Genomic DNA, 20,677 nt, shown 5'->3' with positions numbered 1-20,677 from the left:
GCAGTAAATGAGGAAAAGACAGCAGGAATTTCTCGAAGCTGTGATTTACATTTTTGGTTCCCAGCAGTTACTTCAATAATTTCCTCATTCTCCCTAAACTACCCTGCCTGTTAATTCTATTATTTCTGATAATTCCATTACTGTAGCTATAAACATCACGCATTAGAATTCAATCTGTTCCATTATTCACTTTGGTTTACGTTTATGTTGAGGTTAACAACATACAAACTCTGTCCTCCCCCCGATCCGATTAGAGTTTCCAATGAGTCGATTCTGTGGAATGGAATGTCTTATCAGCGTTTCCACGGTGACCTGTCTGCAGTGAAGCGCCTGCTTGAGTTTCTAACTCAGACTAAACTTCTCTCTCCCATAACACACATTATATCAGACAGTGGATGTCAATGTATTTCAGCCATGTTGTGTTAATGTCTCCAAAACCCTAAAAGGAGTTTCAGATACACAAACTTTTAAATGTGGGAGGACAAGTTGATAAAGTGTTTCAAAAACACATGGGATCCAAGGTTTTATAATTCTAAGTGTGAAGTACAAAATGACAGAGGTCATGTAAATCTGTACAAATCATTGGTGAGGCTGCAGTTAGAATATAATTTCAGGTTTTGGGGATCTTACACCAGGAAGGATGTCAAGGCCATGGAGAGGGTGTAGAAGAGATTCACTGAGATGATCCCAGGGAAGAGAGGCTTTAGTTACCAGGAAAGATGAGAGAAACTGGGGCTCTTTTCATTCGAACAGAGACTGACTGGAGATCAGAGAGGGTTTGATTCCTGCGTTGGGTGACTGTGTAGAGTTTGCACCTTCTCTCCGTGTCTGCATGGGTTCCTTCCAGGTGTTACGGTTTCCTCCCACAGTCCAAAGACGCGCAGGTTAGGTGGATTTACGGGGATAGGGTGGAGGAGTGGTCCTGAGTGGGGTGCCATTTTGGAGGGTAGGTGCAGTCTCGACGGGCCGAATGGCCTCCTTCTGCAATGAAGGGATTCTATAGAACAGAAAAAGTCTCATATGAAATATCAAGCAAACTGTACAACAATGTTCAGGACTCTCAATGTCCCTCTGGGCCTGCGGGGGTGGGGGCAGTGGGGGAACCGGTGATGGTTTCTCTGATCTCTGAATGAAATGTTATTTTTAAAGTGAAGGGTGTCTGTACTGGAAAATCTGAGTACCAAGTGCCAGCTTGAACCATTCTCCAATCAGTTACAGCACAGCTCCCTCTACATTGCCCCATGAAACACTCCCAAGGCAGATACAAAATGGTGTTAGATACAGAGTAAACCTACCTCGATGCTGTCCCCATCAAACATTCCCACAATAGGTATAGCACAAGGTTAGATACAACGTAAATCCTCCTTGGCACTGTCACCATCAAATACTCCCAAAACAGGTACAGCATGGGGTTGGATACAGAACAAAACCCCTTCTACGCTGACCCCATCAAACACTCCCGGACAGATACACCACGGGGTTAGATACAGAGTAAAGCTCCAGTTGCACTCTTTACGATCTCTTATTCTATCTTCAAATAAGAATCAGAAGTTCGGTTGATTGGAGATGTCCAAAGTACAACTTTATTTGCTAATCATTCACCTTGATACACTTGCATGAAAACGGAATCAAAAATGTTGATCAAAATAATACATAAACTGGTCACAGCATAGCGAAAAGATGTAAACAAAAGCATAAGAAAAGTATGAAGAAAATTACTTCAAACAAAAATCAGTAGATGGTTCATAAATTCATAAAAGCATAAATTCGGAACAAAACCTTAACCACAAAGTCATACTCTTAAAAGACATTTTTACCGATTATATAATCCCTCATTTACTCTCATTGGTTTCTAATTATCAGCTGGGACTTCCTGATTTATTCAAATAAATGTCTGCGACTTAGAAAATGATTTATTATTCAAATATTGGGCATTACTTAAGATTTCCTAATGTCCATCAAATTAATTCAGGGTGTATGTGCACCAGCCACCTGTGCCAATCTTACGAAGATAAGGTACTTGCATTAACCTTGCTGTTGCTAAGTATTTCATACTAAATGTAATGGAATACAATGGTCTTAATTGTTACATGAAACACTGATGCAAATTTTTATGAAACAATGCCTGAATTTCTGCAAATATGGCAATAGATTATTCCTTATCTGAAACAATGACTATCTTTCCACAGTCATGGCTTTTTGAATAATTCCATTCTCTAGCTATGCACTCAATCTATCCTTAAAGGTGCCAAATAAATCAATTTGATAAATGTGATGTGCTGCATTTTTGTAGATCGAATTGGGGCAGGACCTACTCAGTTAATGGTAGGGAGTTGGGGAAAGTTATAGAACAAAGAGATCTAGGAGCACAGATTCATAGCTTCTTGAAAGTGGAGTCACAAGTGGACAGGGTGGTGAAGGAGACATTCGGCATACTTGGTTTCATTGGTTAGGACATTGAATACAGGAGTTGTGATGTCTTGCTGAAGTTGTACAAGACATTAGTACAGTCACACTTGGAATACTGTGTACAGTTCTGGTCAACCTATTATAGAAAGGATATTATTAAACCAGAAAGAGTGCAGAAAAGATTTACTTGGTTACTACCAGGACCTGATGGTCTGGGTTACAAGGAGAGGTTGAATAGGCTGGGACTTTTTCCCTGGAGCATAGGAGACTGAGGGGTGATCTTATAGAGGGCTGTAAAATAATGAGCAGCATAGATAGGGTTGATAGTCAACATCTTTTCGCAAAGGTAGAGGAGTCTAAAACCTGAGGGTTTAGATTTAGGGTAAGAAGTGAGTTACAAATGGGTCGAGAGGGGCAATATTTTCACACGTAGCATGGTGAGTGTCCAGAACGAGCTGCTAGAGGCAATAGTAGAGGCAGGTACAATTTTGTCTCTTAAAAAGCATTCAGACAGTTATATGGGAAAGCTGGGTATAGAGGGATAGGGGCCAAATGCGGGCAATTGAGAATGGTTTAAAAACTGGGCGGCATGGACAAGTTGGGCCTGTTTTCATGCTGTAAACCTCTATGACTCTATCCAACTGCAGCAAAACATCCCTACATTTATATTCCATTTCCTTTGCAATAAACAATAATATTCCATTAACCTTCCTAATCACTGGCTGTACCTGCAGACTAACTTGGGATCAGGCACCCCAGTCCCTCTGTACCTCAGAGTTCTGCAATCTCCTTCCATTTAAATAATATTGTTTTATTTAATACTTTCTGACAAAGTGGACAATTCACATTTTCCAAAGTTAAGCTCCACCTGTCAAGTTTTTGCCACTCACTTAACCTATTTGTAGTCCTTTGCAGACTTATTAAATCCACTTCACAAATTACTTCCCTCCCGGTCTTTCAGGCATCAGAAAATGTAGCCGACATTCAATCCCGCCATCCAACACATTCAAACAGATTGTAAATGGGTGAGAGCCCAGCACTGATCCTGATGACATTCCACTTGTCACATCTTACCCACCCAGAAATAATCCATTTATACCTACTGGCTCATTCCTGTTCGCTAACCAATCCTCTATCCATGCTGATATGTTGACCCCACACCATGAGCTCTTATTTTGTGTAATAACCTTTGATGTGGCATCTTGGTAAATACCTTCTGGAAATCCAGATAAAGCACATCTACAGCTTCCCCTCAAGTGAATAAATGTAATCAGGAAAAGTCCAACAAATTCAAATATTTTCCTGTTAAAAGTTAATTGATTAAACAGAACATGATTTTTAAATATTGCGACTGGCGAGGGATAATCACAGGTTAAAGAGGTGTGAATAGTGTCAAGCCAGGACAGCCTTCTTCGCAGCCTTCAACACATCATCAATGAAGACGAACATCTTGCCAAGGTCATCCGCACACCCCCACTACCTGCCTTCAAACAACTGCGCAACCTCAAACAAACCATTGTTTCCAGCAAACTATCCAGCCTTCAGAACAGCGACCACGACACCACACAACCCTACCATGGCAACCTCTGCAAGACATGCCAGATCATCGACATGTGGACCACCATTACACGTGAGAACACCACCCACCAGGTACGTGGTACATACTTGTGCAACTTGGCCAATGTTGTCTACCTCATACGCTGCAGGAAAGGATGTCCTGAAGCATCGTACATTGGCAAGACCATGCAGACGTTGCGACAACGGATCAACAGACATCGCATGACAATCACCAGGCAGGAATGTTCCCTTCCAGTCGGGGAACACTTCAGCAGTCAAGGCGGCCTTCAGGATGGGCGACAGCGCAGAATCGCTGAACAGAAACCTACAGCCAAGTTCTGCACGCTTGAGTACGGCCTCAACCAGCACCTTGGATTCAAGTTGCATTACATTTACCCCCCACCATCTGGCCTGGGCTGGCAAAATCCTACCAACTGACCTGGCTTGAGACAATTCACACCTCTTTAACCTGTGATTATCCCTCTCTCCAGTTGCACTGTCTGAACCTGTAAAGATTTAATTACCTGCAAAGACGCGCATTCAAAGTATCATCTTGCATCTGACTTTGTCTATATATGGGTTTGTAGAACCGACCTCTTCATTCATCTGATGAAGGAGCTGCACTCCGAAAGCGAATGATTCCAAACAAACCTGTTGGACTTTACCTGGTGTTGTAAGACTTCTTACTGTGACCACCCCAGTCCAACGCCGGCATCTCCACAGCATTGGCATGAGCACTAGAGAGACAGAAAGGTGCCTGGGGCTCATAAAGCAATCAAAACTTATGGATTAGGATCTCTGTAGAGGTCAGCAGCTTCTTGGAAAAAAATCTAATTCCCAATCAACAAACTAGAGGATCACACGATGGGACATCAGGTTTTATGACTTTTAATGCAACAAACAAACAAACTAGAAGCTACTTAGACAAAGGGTCATCTGGACTCGAAACACTAGCTCTTTTTTCTCCCTACAGATGCTGACAGACCTGCTGAGATTTTCCAGCATTTTCTCTTTACTTTTCGAAGCTACTGTAACTCGCAAACCTACACATTAAACTATAAAATAGAATTTTGCCCTTTTACACAACCGAGAATAACACTATTATAGTTTCTCGGTCCTGGAAGTCAAAACATAATTGTCTCAGAACCTGTTCAAAGTGATGATTCATTCCCGAGGATTTACTTCCGTTCTTCGACCAAGACACTGAGAAACAAAGGGAGCACAGAATAGAATGTGAACTGGCAAAATACATAAAAATGGACTGTTAAAGTTTCTATGATTATGTAAAAAGGAAACTTTTGGCTCAGACAAAGGTTTGTCCATTCCAGATAGTCAGGAGAATTTAGAATAAGGAATAGAGATCTCTACAGCCACCTCGTTCAACACTCTGGGATGTAGATCATCAGCTTTTGGGGATTTATTAACTTTCAATCCCATTAATTTCTCCAGAACTACTTTTTCACCAATACTAATCTCTGCCAGTCTCTTGGTTGTCTGGTGTTTTGGAGACTATTTATGAATCTTCCTCTGTGAAGACAGACACACATTGTTTAGTTTCTCTGCCATTTCCTCATTCCCCATTATAAACTCTCCTGTCTCTGTCTGGAATGGACCCACATTGGTCTTTGCTAATCTTTTCCTTTTCACATTCCTGTAGAAGCTTTTCCAGTTGGTTTTTATGTTTCTCAGCAGATTGCTCTCATCAGTTTCTTGATCTTCCTTTGCTGAATTCTATTGGATCTCATGGAATCTTTAATTTTTCTTGTTAGCCACGGTTACATCACTTTTCCTGATGGATGTTTGTTCCTTAAAGCAATCTATATTTGTTGTATATATGTGAATAAAAAGTTGCAAAAATCCCACAGGACCAGAGACTGCTCTCCCCTTTCACAGAGAGAGAGCTGACTGGAGGTAATTTAATCCGAGGGTCAGCACACCTCAGGCGAGGGACCTGGTTGACAAGGCGGGGCTCTTCATGAATAAACTCAGCCTGTACGGGAGGTGAATCCTCACTGTTGGCCTTGCTCTGCATCACGAACCAGTCGTCCAGTCAACTGAGCTAAGCGACCCCCTGATAAATATGTCATAATTCCGTAAATATTAGGTATTCCCTGTACCAATCAGATTCCCAGTCCACCTCAGACAACTTGCTCCTCAAACCCAGATAAGTTAAACAAAAGAACCATGTAACCACCAGGGCTCATCTCCATGGCAATGTGGCATGCTTTGGGGGTACCAAACAGAAATGGAAACTAAATATCTTCAAACTTCCACACACCTTTTCTCTCTGTGATTCTTGTGCAATTTGAAGCCAGGTATTAGCAACAAGGCTCAAAGAGCATCTGCCCACTGGAGGCAAAGTGGTGAGACTGGCCAGTACAGCAGAAAGAAACCCTCCAACCATCCCCACTGACCACCTGTCAGAATGAACAAAATGCAGTCCTGGATGTAGAGCGGAAACAATAACAGCAGAATCCAACCCCTGTAACCGATTGTGAAATTGTTGGTGTCACAGCAGGTGCGATGAAACGTGCAGTCCCATCTCACATTGAGAGGTGACTGGCCTCTCCCCAGTGTGAACTCGCTGGTGTCTCCGCAGGTTGGGTAACTGAGTAAATCCTCTCCCACACTGAGAGCAGATGAATGGCCTCTCCCCAGTGTGAACTCGCTGGTGTCTCCACAGGTGGGATAACTGAGTGAATCCCTTCCCACACTGAGGGCAGGTGAATGGCCTTTCCCCAGTGTGAACTCGCTGGTGTCTCCGCAGGGTGGATGAATCAATGAATTTCTTTCCACACTGAGAGCAGGTGAACGGCCTCTCCCCAGTATGAACTCGCTGGTGTCTCTGCAGGTCGGAGACTTCAGTAAACCCTTTCCCACACTGAGAGCAGATGACTGGCCTCTCTCCAGTGTGAACACGCTGGTGTTTCTGCAGGTTGGATACCTCAGTAAATCCCTTCCCACAGAGAGAGCAGATGAATGGCCTCTCCCCAGTGTGAAATCGCTGGTGTCTCCGCAGGGTGGATAACTGAGTGAATCCTTTCCCACACTGAGAGCAGGTGAATGGCCTCTCCCCAGTGTGAACTCGCTGGTGTGTCCGCAGGTCAGATACTTCACTAAATCCTTTCCCACACTGGGAGCAGGTGAATGGCCTCTCCCCAGTGTGAACTCGCTGGTGTTTCTGCAGGTCGGATACTTCAGTAAATCCTTTCCCACACTGGGAGCAGGTGAATGGCCTCTCCCCAGTGTGAACTCGCTGGTGTCTCAATAGGTGGGACGAATCGCAGAATCCTTTCCCACATTGGGAGCAGGTAAACGGCCTCTCCCCAGTATGAACTCGTTGGTGATTCTGCAGGTTGGATAATTGAGTAAATCCTTTCCCACACTGAGAGCAGGTGAATGGCCTCTCCCCAGTGTGACTGCGGCGATGAATCTCCAGCACAGATGGGGCTCTGAATCCCTTCCCACAGTCCCCACATTTCCACCGTTTCTCCATGTTTTGGGTCTCTTCGTGTCTCTCCAAATTGGGCAATCACAGATACAACACGGGTCCGGTTTCGCCTCACTATGAATGCTGTTCTTTTTTTTTCAGGCTATGTAACTGGTTAAAGCTCTTTCCACAGTCAGTTCACTAGAACACTCTCGATTGGGTGTGTGGGTCTCGGTGCCTTTCCAGTCACACTGATGTTTGATATAATTAGAAGCTGACACTTCAGGTAATCATTTCTTCTTCTAGATTCAAAGGCGGATGATATTCAGGTTCCAAGGAATCGTGTGACTCTGTCAGATTGCGATGTAACGTTTGTAATTTCTCCTCATCTAATATCCTGTGAAAACAATTTACAAAAGTTATCAGTGTTCGTACAGGATAGAAACTCAGAACAGACAATTCTAGTTCCTCTGGAACATTATTTCCTGTCTCGTTCTCTACAAAAGCTATAAATCTCCATCCAACACAATCTCCCTCCATTCTCACTCTGCTGTATCTAATATTTACCCTCCCAAATCTCCTAAAGGTGCTGATTTATGTTGATTGACAGATCCCAGCTCAGCTCACTGCTTCCTGACCAGGACACAGAGATTAGAATAGGAGCAAGAGTAGGCCATTCGGCCCACCGAGTCTGCTCAACCATTCAATGATATACTTGGCCAATCTACCTCAGAACTGATTTCCCACACTATCCCCCATATCCCTTGACATCTTCAATATTTAGACACCTGTCAATCTGTGCCTTGAACATACTTGATTATTGAATCTCCAGAATCCTCTGGGGGAGAGAATTCCAAAGTTTCTCCACGTCTTGGAGTGAAGAAATCCCTCCTCATCTCAGCTTTCTCTCCATTTACCGCCAGTTCCCCAGAATGCTCCACACCCTCAATCAGAAATCTGTCTGTGGAGAGGCATGGGGGGGGCAGCATGTGATACGGCTACGGAGTAGCTGCTTTTCCGCAGGTTCTGGTGCCACTCACCTGTAATCTGACACTTATCCTGATTGCCCGGCACTCATCTATCTAATCCTTGAATTAATGTTTGTTATCATGTCCTTGGTAGAATCAGAGTTTGGTCAGGTATGATTATGCCGAAAAAAGTCAGGAAATCCATTGATAAAACAGCGCAGATGGATTCAGCAGGAATGGAGCCGCCTTTTCAACATGGTGGCCTGACCCTCAGGTGGTCCCTCTACCCCGCGCTCGCCGGGTGGTGGCGAAAATGATGACTGCCAACATTATCCGTGTTATTGACCAGAGGCGGAGTGTGCTGACTCAATATCGGTGTCCTCATGAGGACCAGCTGCATGAAGAGGCTCAATGATCCGGAGGAGAGAATCCTGAACGTTCAGCAAGATACCTCCTCGACGGAGGCAAGAATTCAATCTTTTGAAAACCAGCCGAGTGGCGTGGCGGAGGTCCTGGAGGACCGAGGGTCGTAGAAAGAACATCCAAGTCGTTGGCCTGTCAGATGGTCATCATAGAATTTACAGTGCAGAAGGAGACCACTCAGCCCATCGAGTCTGCACCTTGGAAACAGCACCCCAGCGAAGCCCATACCTCCACCCCATCCCCGTAACCCAGTAACCCCACCTAACCTTTTAGTTGGACACTGAGGGAAATTTATCGTGCTCAATCCACTGAACCTGCACGTCTTTGGACTGTGGGAGGAAACAGGAGCACCCAGAGGAAACCCATGCAGACACGGGGAGAACGTGCAGACTCCGCACAGCCAGTGACCCAAGCCAGGAATCGCACCTGGAACCCTGGAGCTGTGAAGCAACTGTGCTAACCACTGTGCTACCGTGCTGCCCATAAATGATGTTATGTTCTGTCCATTTAGTGTGGAGGGTAAGGCTCCCGTTAGGTTCTTCGAGGACCGACTGCCACGTTTTCTCAAGCTGGATGTGAAGCCTGGCCGTTTCAAATTAGAAAGGGTGCATCGGTCTTTGAGGCCAAGGGATAGTTTTCATCCCAGGCCTGTAATCATTCGCTTCCACAACTTGAGAGAATGTCCTGGAGAGGAAACGGTGAGGTGGCACCTGGCTCCAGGAGGGAGTGAGGATTTACTTCTTCCAGGAATTTTCGGCAGCAACACAAAGAAAGCGTTGAGGCCTCAACGAAGTTCAACGGCAACTCAAGGCTGTGGGGAGTGAATTACGTTATGATTTATCATGAGACCCGAAAAATGGTATCCAACAACTTTGTCAAGTCTTTCAATAATCCAACTATTACCTTGATCTTCATTAAAACCACAAAGAGCAAGGATCTGGAGAGATGGTTTGTAGCTCGGACAAACTCAGGTTCTAATCCGGATTCTTTCCCTGTCATGGTGTTGTCTGAATTTCAGAATCACAGAAATACACATAGGGACAGGAGTAGGCCATCCAGCCCCTCGAGTCTGTCCTGCTATTTAATGAGATCATTGCTGATCTGTGACCAAACTCCATGTCCCTTAATATCTTTGCTTAACAAAACTCTACCTCAGATTTAAACTTAACAACTGGTCCAACTTCATCTGTTGTTTGTGGGATAGATTCCAAAACCTCTCCCACCCTATGTGTGAAGAAGTTCTTCCTAACATCTGTACTGAACTGTCTAGTCCTAATTTTTAGACAATGATCCCTAGTTTTAGAATCTCCAATCAGTGGAAATAGTTTATCTTCATCTACCCTGTCTTTCCCTGTTAATATCTTAAATATCTGATCACACCTTAAATGTCTAAATTCTAGCAAAAACAGGCCTAATTTGTGGTTAAAATTTTGGGTCAGATACGCTGCATTCTCTCCCTCACCTCTCACAGCATCCTGGGACACAATTCATCCAGACCTAGTTATCTAATAATCTTCTGGGTGGCACGGTAGCACAGTGGTTAGCACTGCTAATACTAGCAGTAGCTCACAGCACCAGGGACCTGGGTTCGATTCCAGGCTTGGATCACTGTCTGTGCGGAGTCTGCAGTTTTCCCCATGTCTGCGTGGGTTTCCTCCGGGTGCTCCGGTTTCCTCCCACAAGCCCCAAAAGATGAGGTTCTTCGGTGAATTGGACATTCTGAATTCTCCAGCAGTGTACCAGAGCAGGTGCTGGAATGTGGCGACTAGGGGTTTTTATAGTAACTTCATTGCAGTGTTAATGTAAGCCTCCTTGTGTCACTAATAATAAAGATTATAATGTAAGCCTACTTGTGACAATAATAAAGATTATGAATGGGCCAAAGGGCCTCTTTCCGTGCGGTAAAACTCTGTGATTCTAAAGATAGAGGTGGTAGAGGGAGGGAGGGATTGAATTAATACAGAAACTGCCAAAGCCACAACATTCACCAGCTCTGAGGACACACCTTAGCTCCCTTTCCAATCTGAAAGCAGCCTGAGCTGGATTTACATTCCCCTTAATTGATCATTGCTGGGTGATAATCCTGTACTTCCTCACCTCACACCACTGTGACAGCACCTTCACCACACAGACTGCAGCAACTGACCAAACATCACCTTCCCAGTTATTCCTGAAGGCACCACCTTCCCAACCTGGCCCCTTGCCTGAGGTGCGGTGATCCTCAGGTCACATCACCGCCGGTCAGCTCTCTCCCGGGACCAGGCCCTTATTCACAGCCGCCATCTTGGGGAAGCAGAGCGCATGCGCTGGCGTCTTGGTGATGCAACAGCTGGTGGGCGGACCCTGAAGGTTTCTGATCCCATCCGGGTCCTAGTGCCCACTGAACGATCGGATTGCAACAGGTTTTTAAAACATTTCACCCACGCCCAGGCTGCAGCTGATGTTTGGAGCCTGGAGGCGCCTCTGGATTACGTAGACATTCAGTGTGAGAGGCTGCAGCCTCTGTATAGCTACCTGAAGGGGTTTTTCCGACGGTTGATTACATTTCATGGTCCTTTCGCTGATTTTCGTGGTCCTTGGGCTGGTTTAGCACAGGGCTAAATCGCTGGCTTTGAAAGCAGACCAAGGCAGGCCAGCAGCACGGTTCATTTCCCGCACCAGCCTCCCCGAACAGGTGCCAGAATGTGACGACTAGGGGCTTTTCACAGTAACTTCATTTGGAGCATACTTGTGACAATAAGCGATTTTCATTTCATCTCATTTCCACTCCAATATCAGGATGTTTGTGTGATATTTTCTTACCCTCAGAGTGATTTTTCTTTATTTAAAATACATTTCAGCAGCAGGCTTTCTGGTGATTTTTAAAGGAATAAAGGTTATTTATTATCACACTATTTCCCTGGATGTTTGAACATCTCAGTCTCTCGTCTCTTTCACACTCACTGACACATACACAGGAATTAGGTACAGATCAAGTTGAAGCTGTACTGATGAAAATGGAATGTAGACTGCAATCTTTATATCACCTGTTGTCTTCTTGTTGAGCTGATCCTTCAGTTGGAGTGAAGCATTTTTAGAAACAAGTAATTCTCATGAGTCTCTGAAGCTTCTTGTAGATGAATAGCCAGGAGGTTGGTTCTCAGGTGGACTTGGAAGCTGGAATAAGTACAGTACTGTGGCTGCACTGGGAGACATTCAGCTCTGCTGGTTCAGCTGGTTCCTGTTGCTTCAGATGCTTCTCACACACACATTTTCTTAGTTCAGGGTTTATTATACTGCAACCCTGACAATTAACTGCACGGTTAAAGCTCTAAGACCCAGAACACCCTGATACAATAGCAGTTACGATGCTCACTCGCACTTATCTCTGTCCCAATTCAAGCTCATTCTCCTGTGTTCAATACGGCACTTGGAGAACAACAGTCCAGGGATTTCATATTCCTCAAATGCTGGTTAATCCTGACACAACGAGACATTTAAACTTCACAGGTGGCTGCAAGGTTCCCTTATTCAGATCCATGTTTAATTAAATATTGGTCACATAATTGAATATCGCCCACAGTTTAATGTCCATAATAACCTGTTAAGTTACAGCCACCTTGACAGAGTTTGTGGATCTTACAGTCTATAATATCTAGTATCCTTGTGCTGAGCGTGACATCTTGAATCTACTCTTGGATCTGGTTAAAACAGTGCATTGTAGCTGGGTGGGATGGGCAGCACGGCAACACAGTGTAGCACTGTTGCTTCACAGCTCCCGGGTCCCAGGTTCCATTCCCAGCTTGCGTCACTATCTGTTTGGAGTCTGCACATTCTCCTTGTGGGTTTCCTCCGAGTGCTCCGGTTTCCTCCCACAAATCCCTAAAGACGTGCTGTTAGGTAATTTGGACATTCTGAATTCTCCCTCTGTATACCCGAACAGGCACCAGGATGTGGCGACTAGAGTCTTTTCACAGTAACATCATTGCAGTGTTAATGTACGCCTACTTGTGACAATAAAAGATTATTATTATTATGGACGGGGTGGGTGGTTACTCTGGCTGCCGACTTCTCTTCCGTGGTCTTGTCTGTTCCCAGTGGCCCTGCAGAGGGAGCATGCAGTACCCACTGGAATGCTTGACACCTTCCACAACCAGTGGACACCTCAGCGGACAGAGTGTTTCAGAGACACTGGGAACAATATTCTGGTTCAGTTAGGAAGGTTCCCGACACTTTTGTTGGGACTTCTAGATGATTTTGGTCTTTTATTTTGACTGGACCACATGCTTGGGGGAAGCAAGAGAGGAAAGAAGGTTCGATAGAAACTAGAATGATCTGTTGTGAATTTCTATCCCATTCTTACAGTGATCATTTTTGTAAACTTCTTTTTCAGGCATTAGAACGGGAGGATTGGCAACTGGGCAACTTGAACCAAATATAACATCGAGATCTGACAGTCACTCAATTCATTAGGATCTAAATATCACAAACTGTCAGTTCTGACTGTGGGAAGAGATTTCAAACATCAGGGATGCTGATAGAGGTCTACAAAATTATGAGGGGCATAGACAGAGTGGATAGTCAGAGGCTTTTCCCCGGGGTAGAGGGATCAATTACTACGGGGCATAGGTTTAAGGTGAGAGGGAACATCAGGGATGTTCACCTGCTTTCAGTGTGGGAAAGGATTCACTCAGTTATCCACCCTGCGGACACACCAGCGAGTTCACACTGGGGAGAGGCCGTTCACCTGCTCTCAGTGTGGGAAAGGATTTCCTCGAGTATCCAAACTACAGAGACATCAGCGAGTTCACACTGGGGAGAGGCCATTCACCTGCTCTCAGCGTGGGAAGGGATTCCGTGATTCATCAACCCTGCAGAGACATCAGCGAATTCACACTGGGGAGAGGCCATTCACCTGCTCTCAGTGTGGGAAGGGATTCCGTGATTCATCAACCCTGCAGAGACATCAGCGAATTCACACTGGGGAGAGGCCATTCACCTGTTCTCAGTGTGGGAAGGGATTCACTCAGTCATCCGGCCTGCAGACACACCAGCGAATTCACAATGGGGAGAGGCCATTCACCTGCTCTCAGTGTGAGAAGGGATTCACTCAGTTATCCGCCCTGCAGACACACCAGCGAGTTCACACTGGGGAGAGGCGATTCACCTGATCTCAGTGTGGGAAGGGATTCCGTGATTCATCATCCCTGCGGAGACACCGGCGGGTTCACACTGGGGAGAGGCCATTCATCTGTTCTCAGTGTGGGAAAGGATTTGCTCAGTTATCTTACCTGCGGACACACCAGCGAATTCACACTGGGGAGAGGCCGTTCACCTGCTCTCAGTGTGGGAAAGGGTTCCGTGATTCATCCAATCTGCAGAGACACCAGCGAGTTCACACTGGGGAGAGACCATCCACCTCTCAATGTGAGGTGGGATTGCATGTTTAATCGCATCTGCTGTGACACCAACAATTTCACAATCGATTACAGGGGTTGGATTCTGCTGTTATTGTTTCTGCTCTACATCCAGGACTGCATTTTGTTCATTCTGACAGGTGGTCAGTGGGGATGGTCGGAGGGTTTCTTTCTGCTGGACTGGCCGGTCTCACCACTTTGCCTCCAATGGGCTGATGCTCTTTGACACTTGTTGCTAATACCTGGCTTCGAATTGTACAAGGATCACAGAGTGAAAGGGTGTTTGGAAGCTTGAAGATAGTTAGTTTACATTTGTGTTTCAAACCCCCCCCAAAGCATGCCACGTTGCCATGGAAATGGGCCCTGGTGGTTACGTGGTTCTTTTGTTTAATTTATCTGGGTGTTCCTTACAGAAAAAAATCTATCAGGGTATGAGGGGCATGTTGTCTGAGTGGACTGGGAAACTGATTGGTACAGGGAATACCTAATATTTAAGGAATTATTACATATTTATCAGGATGTCGGTTAGCTCAGTTGGGCTGGACGGCTGGTTTGTGATGCAGAGCAAGGCCAACAGTGAGGATTCAACTCCCATACTGGCTGCGTTTATTCATGAAGGCCCCGCCTTCTCAACCAGGCCCCTCGCCTGAGGTGTGCTGACCCTCAGGTTAAATCACCCCCAGTCAGCTCTCTCTTTGTCAAAGGGGCGAGCAGCCTATGGACCTCTGGGACTTTTACGACTTTTATTTCACATATACACAACAAATATAGATTCCTTTAAGGAACAAAAATCCAACAGGAAAAGTGATGTAACCGTGGCTAACAAGAAAAGTTAAAGATTCCATGAGATCCATTAGAATTCAGCAAAGAAGGACCAAGAAACTGATGGCGAGAAACATAAAAACCAACTGGAAAAACTTCCACAGGAATGTGAAAAGGAAAAAATTAGCGAAGACCAATGTGGGTCCATTCCAGCCAGAGACAGGAGAGTTTATTTTTTTTTAATAAATATTTTATTGAAAATTTTTGGTCAACCAACACAGTACATTGTGCATCCTTTACACAACATTATAACAATACAGATAATAATGACCTTTTTTATTTAAACAAGAAAAAAAAAACAACAACAAATAAATAAATATTAAATAACAAAAATAAAAACTAGCCCTAATTGGCAACTGCCTTGTCTCAGGCCACACCCCCCCCCCACCCCACACCCCCATCCCTCCCCCCCCCCCCCGCAAGTCCTGGGCTGCTGCTGCTGCCTTCTTTTTCCCCCATCTATCTTTCCGCAAGATATTCGACGAACGGTTGCCACCGCCTGGTGAACCCTTGAGCCGACCCCCTTAGGACGAACTTAATCCGCTCTAACTTTATGAACCCCACCATATCATTTACCCAGGTCTCCACCCCCGGGGGCTTGGCTTCTTTCCACATTAGCAATATCCTGCGCCGGGCTACTAGGGACGCAAAGGCCAAAACATCGGCCTCTCTCGCCTCCTGCACTCCCGGCTCTTGTGCAACCCCAAATATAGCCAACCCCCAGCTTGGTTCGACCCGGACTCCTACTACTTTCGAAAGCACCTTTGTCACCCCCATCCAAAACCCCTGTAGTGCCGGGCATGACCAAAACATATGGGTATGATTCGCTGGGCTTCTCGAGCACCTCGCACACCTATCCTCCACCCCAAAAAATTTACTGAGCCGTGTTCCCGTCATATGTGCCCTGTGTAATACCTTAAACTGAATCAGGCTTAGCCTGGCGCACGAGGACGACGAGTTTACCCTGTTTAGGGCATCTGCCCACAGCCCCTCCTCGATCTCCTCCCCTAGCTCTTCTTCCCATTTCCCTTTTAGTTCGTCCACCATTGTCTCCCCTTCGTCCCTCATTTCCCTATATATATCCGACACCTTACCATCCCCCACCCATTTCTTTGAGATGACTCTGTCCTGCACCTCTTGTGTCGGGAGCTGCGGGAATTCCCTCACCTGTTGCCTCGCAAAAGCCCTCAATTGCATGTACCTGAATGCATTCCCTTGGGGCAACCCATATTTCTCGGTCAGCGCTCCCAGACTCGCGAACTTCCCATCCACAAATAGATCTTTCAATTGCGTTATTCCTGCTCTTTGCCACATTCCATATCCCCCATCCATTCCCCCCGGGGCAAACCTATGGTTGTTTCTTATCGGGGACCCCCCCAATGCTCCGGTCTTTCCCCTATGTCGTCTCCACTGTCCCCAAATCTTCAGTGTAGCTACCACCACCGGACTCGTGGTATAGTTCCTCGGTGAGAACGGCAATGGGGCTGTCACCATAGCCTGCAGGCTGGTCCCCCTACAGGACGCCCTCTCTAATCTCTTCCACGCCGCTCCTTCCTCCTCTCCCATCCACTTACTCACCATTGAAATATTAGCGGCCCAATAATACTCACTTAGGCTCGGTAGTGCCAGCCCCCCCATCCCTACTACGCTGTAAGAATCCCTTCCTCACTCTCGGAGTCTTCCCGGCCCAAACAAAACCCATGATACTCTTTTCTATCCTTTTGAAAAAACCCTTCGTGATCACCACCGGGAGGCACTGAAACACAAAGAGGAATCTCGGGAGGACCACCATCTTAACCGCCTGCACCCTCCCTGCCATTGACAGTGCTACCATATCCCATCTCTTGAAATCTTCCTCCATCTGTTCCACCAACCGCGTCAAATTTAGCCTGTGCAATGTGCCCCAATTCTTAGCTATCTGGATCCCCAGGTAACGAAAGTCTCTTGTTACCTTCCTCAACGGTAGGTCTTCTATTTCTCTACTCTGCTCCCCTGGATGCACCACAAACAGCTCACTCTTCCCCATGTTCAATTTATACCCTGAAAAATCCCCAAACTCCCCAAGTATCCGCATTATTTCTGGCATCCCCTCCGCTGGATCCGCCACATATAGTAGCAGATCATCCGCATATAAAGATACCCGGTGTTCTTCTCCTCCCCTAAGTATTCCCCCCCATCTCTTGGAACCTCTCAGCGCTATCGCCAGGGGCTCAATCGCCAGTGCAAACAGTAATGGGGACAGAGGACATCCCTGCCTTGTCCCTCTATGGAGCCGAAAATATGCCGATCCCCGTCCATTCGTGACCACACTCGCCACTGGGGCCCTATACAACAGCTGCACCCATCTAACATACCCCTCTCCAAAACCAAATCTCCTCAACACCTCCCACAAATAATCCCATTCCACTCTATCAAATGCTTTCTCGGCATCCATCGCCACTACTATCTCCGTTTCACCCTCTGGTGGGGGCATCATCATTACCCCTAACAGCCTCCGTATATTCGTGTTCAGCTGTCTCCCCTTCACAAACCCAGTTTGGTCCTCATGAACCACCCCCGGGACACATTCCTCTATTCTCATTGCCATTACCTTGGCCAGGACCTTGGCATCCACATTTAGGAGGGAAATTGGTCTGTAGGACCCGCATTGTAGCGGATCCTTTTCCTTCTTTAAGAGAAGCGATATCGTTGCTTCTGACATAGTCGGGGGCAGTTGTCCCCTTTCCTTTGCCTCGTTAAAGGTCCTCGCCAGTAGCGGGGCGAGCAAGTCCAAATATTTTCTGTAAAATTCAACTGGGAATCCGTCCGGTCCTGGGGCCTTTCCCGTCTGCATGTTCCTAATTCCTTTCACCACTTCTTGTACCGTGATCTGTGCTCCCAGTCCCACCCTTTCCTGCTCTTCCACCTTGGGAATTTCCAGCCGATCCAAAAAATCCATCATTCTCTCCCTCCCATCCGGGGGTTGAGCTTCATACAATTTTTTATAAAATGTCTTGAACACTTCATTCACTCTCTCCGCTCCCCGCTCCGTCTTTCCTTCCTCGTCCCTCACCCCCCCTATTTCCCTCGCTGCTCCCCTTTTCCTCAATTGGTGTGCCAGCAATCTGCTCGCCTTCTCTCCATATTCATACTGTACACCCTGCGCCTTCCTCCATTGTGCCTCTGCAGTGCCTGTAGTCAGCAAGTCAAATTTCACATGCAGCCTTTGCCTTTCCCTGTACAGTCCCTCCTCCGGTGCTTCCGCATATTGTCTGTCCACCCTCAAAAGTTCTTGCAGCAACCGCTCCCGTTCCTTACTCTCCTGCTTCCCTTTAAGTGTCCTTATTGATATCAGCTCCCCCCTCACCACCGCCTTCAACGCCTCCCAGACCACTCCCACCTGAACCTCCCCATTGTCATTAAGTTCCAAGTACTTTTCAATGCATCCCCTCACCCTTAGGCACACCCCCCCATTCCGCCATTAGTCCCATGTCCATTCTCCAGGGTGGGCGCCCTCTTGTTTCCTCCCCTATCTCCAAGTCTACCCAGTGTGGGGCATGATCCGAAATGGTTATAGCCATATATTCCGTTCCCCTCACCCTCGGGATCAATGCCCTACCCAACACAAAAAAGTCTATGCGCGAATAGACTTTATGGACATAGGAGAAAAACGAGAACTCCTTACTCCTAGGTCTACTGAATCTCCACGGGTCCACCCCTCCCATCTGCTCCATAAAATCCTTAAGCACCTTGGCTGCTGCCGGCCTCCTACCAGTCCTGGACTTCGACCTATCCAGCCTTGGTTCCAACACCGTGTTAAAGTCTCCCCCCATTATCAGCTTTCCCGTCTCTAGGTCCGGGATGCGTCCTAGCATTCGCCTCATAAAGTTGGCATCGTCCCAGTTCGGGGCATACACGTTTACCAAAACCACCATCTCTCCCTGTAATTTGCCACTCACCATCACGTATCTGCCCCCGTTATCCGCCACTATAGTCTTTGCCTCGAACATTACCCGCTTCGCCACTAATATAGCCACCCCCCTGTTTTTCGCATCCAGCCCCGAATGGAACACCTGCCCCACCCATCCTTTGCGCAGCCTAACCTGGTCTATCAGTTTCAGGTGCGTTTCCTGTAACATAACCACATCTGCTTTAAGTTTCTTAAGGTGTGCGAGTACTCGTGCCCTCTTTATCGGCCCGTTAAGCCCTCTCACGTTCCACGTGATCAGCCGAGTTGGGGGGCTTCCCACCCCCCCCCCTTGCCGGTTAGCCATCATCTTTTTCCAGCTTCTCACCCAGTTCCCACGCAGCTGTATCTCCCCCAGGCGGTGCCCCCCCGCCCATCTTTTCCCGTACCCACTCCCCCCTTTCCCCAGCAGCAGCAACCCAGTAATTCCCCCCTCCCACCACCCCCCCCCGCTAGACCCCCCGCTAGCGTAATTACTCCCCCCATGTTGCTCCCAGAAGTCAGCAAACTCTGGCTGACCTCGGCTTCCCCCCGTGATCACGGCTCACACCGTGCGACGCCCCCTCCTTCCTGCTTCTCTATTCCCGCCATAATTATCATAGCGCGGGAACCAAGCCCGCGCCTCTCCCTCGGCCCCGCCTCCCATGGCCAACGCCCCATCTCCTCTCCCTCCCCACCTCCCCCCATCACCCCCTGTGGGAGAAAGAAAAGTTACCATACCGCAGGATTAAAACATAAAACCCCTCTTCGCCCCCCCCCCCCCATTCGCCCCACCACTTTGTCCAAACGTTCATTTTCATAATCCACTCATTCCAATTTTTCTTCTACAATAAAAGTCCACGCTTCATCCGCCGTCTCAAAGTAGTGGTGCCTCCCTTGATATGTGACCCACAGTCTTGCCGGTTGCAGCATTCCAAATTTTATCTTCCTTTTGTGAAGTACCGCCTTGGCCCGATTAAAGCTCGCCCTCCTTCTCGCCACCTCCGCACTCCAATCTTGATAAACGCGGATCACCGCGTTCTCCCATTTACTGCACCGAGTTTTCTTCGCCCATCTAAGGACCATTTCTCTATCCTTAAAACGGAGGAATCTCACCACTATGACTCTGGAAGTTTCTCCTGCTCTCGATCCTCACACCATAACTCGGTATGCTCCCTCCACCTCCAACGGACCCGTCGGGGCCTCCGCTCCCATTAACGAGTGCAGCATCGTGCTCACATATGCCCCGACGTCCGCCCCCTCCACACCTTCAGGAAGGCCAAGAATCCTCAAGTTGTTCCTCCTTGCGTTGTTTTCCAGTGCCTCCAACCTCTCCACACATCGTTTCTGGTGTGCCTCCTGTATCTCCGACTTCACCACCAGGCCCTGTATATCGTTCTCATTCTCGGCTGCTTTCGCCTTCACGACCCGAAGCTCCTGCTCCTGGGTCTTTTGTTCCTCTTTCAGCCCTTCAATCGCCTGTAATATCGGGACCAACAACTCTTTCTTCATTTCCTTTTTTATCTCCTCCACGCAGCATTTCAAGAACTCTTGTTGTTCAGGGCCCCATATGAAACTGCCACCTTCCGACGCCATCTTGGTTTCTGCTTGCCTTCCTTGCCGTTGTTCCAAAGGATCCGCTGCAATCCGGCCACTTTCCTCTCCTTTTTCCATCCGTGTCCAGGGGGAACACCCTTCTGGTTTACCGCACGGTGTTTTTAGCCGTTAAAATTGCCGTTGGGGCTCC

General features: G+C 47.0%; 1 protein-coding gene across 5 annotated transcripts; it reads right to left on the bottom strand.

Moving 5' to 3' along the window:
• Positions 1 to 1,560: 1,560 nt before the first annotated feature.
• Positions 1,561 to 11,085, bottom strand: LOC140419556 (uncharacterized). 5 transcript variants are annotated; one of them, XR_011945861.1, is made up of 2 exons: positions 10,885 to 11,067; positions 1,561 to 5,169 (listed from the first exon to the last, which is right to left on the bottom strand). XR_011945861.1 is itself a non-coding variant. In XM_072503451.1 (2 exons), exon 2 carries the CDS (start codon positions 7,460 to 7,462, stop codon positions 6,476 to 6,478), a length of 987 nt encoding a protein of 328 aa, XP_072359552.1. In that variant the 5' UTR covers positions 7,463 to 7,793; positions 10,944 to 11,085; the 3' UTR covers positions 1,561 to 6,475. The 5 variants fall into 5 exon arrangements, 4 of the variants coding, with proteins under 4 accessions (XP_072359552.1, XP_072359553.1, XP_072359551.1 ...); XM_072503451.1 differs by having other exon boundaries at positions 1,561 to 7,793; positions 10,944 to 11,085; XM_072503452.1 differs by having other exon boundaries at positions 1,561 to 7,793; positions 10,992 to 11,069.
• Positions 11,086 to 20,677: the final 9,592 nt, after the last annotated feature.

The sequence above is a fragment of the Scyliorhinus torazame genome, chromosome 5 (assembly GCF_047496885.1).
Source record: "Scyliorhinus torazame isolate Kashiwa2021f chromosome 5, sScyTor2.1, whole genome shotgun sequence".
NCBI lineage: Eukaryota > Metazoa > Chordata > Chondrichthyes > Carcharhiniformes > Scyliorhinidae > Scyliorhinus > Scyliorhinus torazame.
The sequence above is the reverse complement of the archived record's forward strand: the minus strand, read 5'-3'. Positions and strand labels throughout refer to the sequence as shown.

Bases quoted from the DNA above. Each gene is read 5' to 3' on its own strand.
- LOC140419556 (XM_072503451.1), bottom strand. From the start codon at position 7,462: ATGGAGAAACGGTGGAAATGTGGGGACTGTGGGAAGGGATTCAGAGCC.